The sequence below is a fragment of the Arvicanthis niloticus genome, unplaced genomic scaffold (genome assembly GCF_011762505.2).
Source record: "Arvicanthis niloticus isolate mArvNil1 unplaced genomic scaffold, mArvNil1.pat.X pat_scaffold_1922_arrow_ctg1, whole genome shotgun sequence".
Taxonomy (NCBI): domain Eukaryota; kingdom Metazoa; phylum Chordata; class Mammalia; order Rodentia; family Muridae; genus Arvicanthis; species Arvicanthis niloticus.
The window spans coordinates 3,243-8,604 of record NW_023045786.1 but is presented as its reverse complement, the minus strand read 5'-3'; the positions used below and the strand labels follow the sequence as shown (position 1 = coordinate 8,604).

The following is a 5,362-nucleotide window of genomic DNA, read 5'->3' as shown; positions in this document are numbered from 1 at the left end:
TCCTCCAGGAGACCAGGAAGAATTCTGCTGGGTTTGAGCTGGGATGTGGAAGCTCTGAGAGGTACAGCTAGTGAAGAATTCTGGGTGTAAGTTAAGGATTTTTATTAGGCTGTGTAAATTGTATTAACTGAAGATATTAACACCAGTGTGTCTTCCTTTACAGCTGAACTCTCATACCACAGTTTTGGGAAGGAATTGTTTTTCCCTACCCTAAAGTAAGTTTCCTGTGATTGGTGTATGCTGTTTGCCCTCTATTGGTGCAGAGCTGCTCTACAAAGAGATTTAAGTCTGAGCTCACACTGGAGACTCCACACTGTGTCTCTTGCACAGTAATATGTGGCTGTGTCCTCAGTAGTCACAGAGTTCAACTGCAGAAAGTATTGGTTCTTGGATGTGTCTCTAGTGATGGAGATTCGACTTTTGAGAGATGGGTTGTAGTCAGTGCTACCACCAGAGCTTATGTCACCCATCCACTCCATTTTATTTCCTGGAAACTGCCAGATCCAGTGCCAGTAATAACCACTAGTGATGGAGTAGCCAGTGACAGAGCAGGTGAGTGACAGTGTCTGAGAAGGTTTCACAATGCCAGGTCCTGACTCCTGAAGTTGCACATCGGAAAGAATACCTTCAGACAAGAAAAGTCAATTCTGTTAATCACATATTTCAAAAATATATCATGAACACATGTATGAAATGTCAACACTCACCAGGAAGGGCTGTCAACAGGTACACAAGACTCAAGCATTCTCATCTTTTAGGCTATACCTCCTTTCTTCAGAGTTCAGCCTCCAGTGAGAGAGATGTGAGCTGGGCCAGTCCAGAAGGGGATTTAATGAAGCACTAGAAAATCCATTTGCAATGTAGTGGGCCAGCCTTGCCTTCATAATTGGGGAGGGTAAATACTGACTGCACTTGGTTATGAAAGTAACACCGTCACTGTGTTTAGCTTCCTATAGTGTGAGCCCTGGATAAAAGAGCACTAAGACTGTAGGAATAACATCTGGATATGATTCCACTGTCCTATCCTTAGACCAACCTCCCCAATGATACTTTTTTGATCCTGTGTTTATAATGTCTCAAGTCAGTGCCAACCTTTCCTTTATACTTGGATTTCTGTTTTCTTGCTTTCTTATTAGTAAGTCAACACTGTTCCTAGTTTTCTTTTCCTTCCCACTCATAATATGTATTATCAACTTTCCTAAATCTTGGTACACTGTTATTTGTCTTTTGCATGGATGACCTGGTATATCTCCAGTAGAGTCCTTAGATATATGTACAGCTATGATGTAAGAAGCCACATTACATTTGTAATTTATCCTTTTAGGAGATGGTCTAAACAAAATTCTATAGTAACAAAACAGGTTAAATCATCATGCATTGTGTGTCCACTCTCACCAATTAATCCTCAGCATTTAATGTTATTTGTTTCCTTAATAAATATCATTGTTGCTTGGATTAGCTGAAATTTCAAACTATCTTCTTAATTAAATTTTCATGACAGATCAACATTTTGAAAACTTGAAAAAGTATTTAGTATTCATTTGTTTTATGCTCTTTTTCCATTAGACAAAGAACCTGTAAATTCTTGAAAGAATCTCTGCTATTTGCCTGTTCCAGTCAATTCATACTTGGCTTTTTCTAAGGCTGAAGGTTAGAATTCTGTGCTATGTGTATACAATTTAGTGAATTACCCACTGTGCCTTATTTGTCTCTAATCTCACTTTATATCAAGGATGGAATGTCTCTCTCTGTCTGACCTATTACAATTCTGTCAGCTCAGAATGTCTGCTGGAGCATTCACAATCTCTTTCATCTTTCTGAGGGTTAGAGCAGCATAGAAGCCAGTTTAGGAACATCACAGTGACTATGTGGTGTGAGAGGATTCTTCCTGATTATAGTATACTCCTTTAAAATGCCAGGTCAGTAGAATTCTGACAAGATATCATATTGTGGAATGGGTACTGTCTGATGAAGCTCCCATGGTTTACAACAATGGACTGTCTCTACATTACATTATCAGAAGAATGACCTACCAAAAAACAAATGATTGAATGTTAAAATGATTAAGGAGAATTAGCATTAACTTCAGGAGGGAGACACCAACACTCACAGGAAATCACCCATCTTCACTACTGATTTTTCTCCCTAAAGATGAGAGGTGTTTAATTGTCATTAAACAGCCTAAATAAGTTTTATTCTGAAGAACTTCTTTTATGAACTTTTTCCTAATGCCTACATGAGGCTTTATGGAAAATGAAAACAATAAAAGGTACTAAGTGAATCTGTGAGGAAAGTGACAGATTTGTTTGTCTATGTTCAAAGAAATGTTCCTGGCCTAGGTTATTTTCTTAATTACAGGCACAAAGGCAATGTTTTAAGAGTCAGCTTTCACACACTTCTAAATATGTAGTTTATATTCCTAAAACATTGGGATACACGTTGCCTACATTTTTCTACTTTTGTGTTCTTTCAGTTACTCTTTGGTTATGCTAGAATGGTGAAATGGAAATACCTGTTTAATCACATAAAGGTCTTCATAATGGCACCTAGGCCTAGGATTCTCACAGGTTGTTGAGTGTCAACATCATGTGAGTCAGGAAGTGAGAGATGTGTTCCTGCTGCCTGAGGAGCTAAGCTGTTGCCATGTAGCAGAAGTATACAAGGACAATTCTCTTCTGTTTAAAACCATAGTAAGAATTGAATATTAGTCTTTGCAGAGAAGAAAAGTACATTTACTTATCACTATTGAATGTGCTGTATTTTTAATGTATACAGCACAACTGTATACTTGCACAACTGAGGAATCTCTGTCAGAAAAGAACTGAAGAATACAACTGAGCTGATTGAGGAATTTTAAATTAGTTATACTAGAACTGACCTGAATACTATGTATATAATTAAAATGGTATAAAAGCAAAAAGAGGAGGGGGGATGGCATAGGGGGTTCTAGGGAGGGTAAATGTAGAAAGGGGATGACATCTAAAATGTAAATAAATAAGATATCTAAATAAAAGGGAAAACGAATTAAAGACCATTCAGAGAGAGTATTTTTACAATTCACATTCCTACTCCACTTCTATTGACCTGGAGTTCCCTGTGTGCCAGTGCCCCCTGCTGGACATGAGCGTCTTGTGGTGAGTTTTTGTGCCAGAGCTCACAGTTTACTTTCCTGGTATAGCTGTTCAATGAGAGGCTCTGCCAGAGCCTGACCAATACACATGGAAATGCTGGCAGCCAACAATTGAACTGAGCACAGGGACCCCCAGTGCAGGAGTTAGAAGAAGGACTGAAGAAACTGATCAGTTTTGCAAACCCATAGGAAAATCAACAATATCAACAAACTGACTCCTCTTCTCCCAGCGCTCCCAGGGACTAAACCAAGTGTACATATGGAAGGATCCATATCTCCAGCTGTATTTGTAGCAGAGAATTGTCTTATCTGGCATCAATGGGAGAAGAGTCTCTTTGTCCTGTGGAGCCTCAATACCCAGCTTAGATGAATGCTAGGGTGGTTAAGCAGGGGTGGGTGGGTGGGGAGCATCCTCATAGAAGCAAGGGAGAGGAAAATAGGATGCAAGTTTTGAGAAGGGTAACCTGAATGTGGGATAACATTTGAAATGTAAATAAATAAAACATCAAATAAAAAACATCTCTCACTATAACACAGGGAGAAGGCTAACAATCACTGGCCATCAAGATGCATACTGAATATTTTACAAGAACAATGAAATTCCCTTTAGCAGAAATTTTCCCTTAGGGAAAATAAGTTCCATAAGATAACTGATCTGCTCTCTCACACATTGAGAAAGTAGATTTTATGACAACATTTTCGTCAAATTACAATGTAGTCACGTGGTGGGCTAAGTTGAAAATGAAATGCAATATTTCAGCAGTTTTCTACAAAAAATAAAACAATATAGACAAGACTGAAAATAGACAAAGAATTTATGATTCTGTGTTTCGTAAAATTTCAAAACAGGAAGAGTCTTCTCAGGAAGTCAAATACTAAACTTGTGACTTGGACTAAAAGTAAAACACAATTAACAATATCAAGATGGAATTTTACAGTTTAATAAACTCACATGGACATGAAAACTAGAAAGAAATTCATAATCATTAAGATTAAAAATGAATGTGTACAGTTAATATGAATGAAGCCCTGGCTGAGTACTAAGAACTTGAAACATAACAACTGGGTCTAATCTGCAAAAACTGAAAATTGAGATACATGACTGAAAATTAGCTTTTTATGCTGTAGAACTGTCTTCTTACATCTTAAGGTCTTTTCTTATGATTGTATTATGCTTATCCAGGGATAATTTCTGCAAATATTTTTTTGTTTTTGTATTTTTATTAATAATTTATTTATTAATCATTATATCTTAAATGACTTCACACTTCCTGATCACCCCTACACAAACCCCATCCCTCATCTTCCCTGTGTCCCCACCCTTTTGCCTCTATGACATGGTCCCCCAGCCACCCACCCTCTCCTGCCTCATTCCTACAGCATCCACATATGCTGAGATATCAAACGTCTTCAGGACTAAAGGCCTCCCTTCCCCCTGATGTTAGACAAGGCTCTCCTCTGCTACATATGCATCTGGAGCCATGGATCCTCACTGTACATTCCTTGGTTGGTGGTCTAGTCTCTAAGACACTGTGTGATCTGAGCAGCCAATGTTGTTCTTCCTTAACTGTGAAATACCAGTGAGCACCTGCAATTATACACTTCTTGGGAAATGTGTATCATTTATTTGCAAATACTTATATTTGTTGTGAGACAAGTAATAGAACTAAACCAAGAAGAATCGTCTATGGACATCAGTTGTCTACAGTATCTGCTTGTATGCCAACATTTCCTAAGATAGCTGTGTTCACTGTCTTTTCATCCTCTGTTATAAGCCTGTTGCAACCTGAATTTTTCATCTTTTCTGAGAACATGATAGAGTCTGATGTTTCTGTTTCTCATAGATTTTCAGAATTGTTTGTTAATAGTTTAGTAAATGTATATTGGTATTTGTCATATTAACAGTATTTATATACCAATTTAAAGATGCAATGAAAGGTCCTCCTTCCTGTCACAAAGCTGGTCTGTCCAAAGTCCACTGAGAACATTCTGTGGCTGACCATGTATCAATTTTCTATCTATCATCAGTGATCTCTTAATTGTAGTAAAAAATAAAGAGAGAAGGTTTTCCTCTGTTTTTCGTAGGCCCAGCTTAACCACCTTCCCCTCATAGTTTTTGACCTCCTCAGGATGTGGTTTTCACACCGTGCCTTGCACAGAAATATGTAGCCGTGTCCTCAGTTTTGAGGTTGTTGATCTGCATATATGCAGGGCTGGCAGAAGTTTCCAAAG

General features: G+C 38.0%; 1 gene segment (V, D, J or C); it reads right to left on the bottom strand.

Annotated features, from left to right (window-relative positions):
• Positions 1-298: 298 nt before the first annotated feature.
• Positions 299-2,124, bottom strand: LOC117701688 (Ig heavy chain V region 3-6-like; the record flags this gene model as incomplete). The annotated part of the segment is given in 2 exon segments: positions 299-625; positions 2,121-2,124. Coding segments are annotated over 2 exon segments (331 nt in total), but the record flags the coding sequence as incomplete, so codon positions are not given.
• Positions 2,125-5,362: the final 3,238 nt, after the last annotated feature.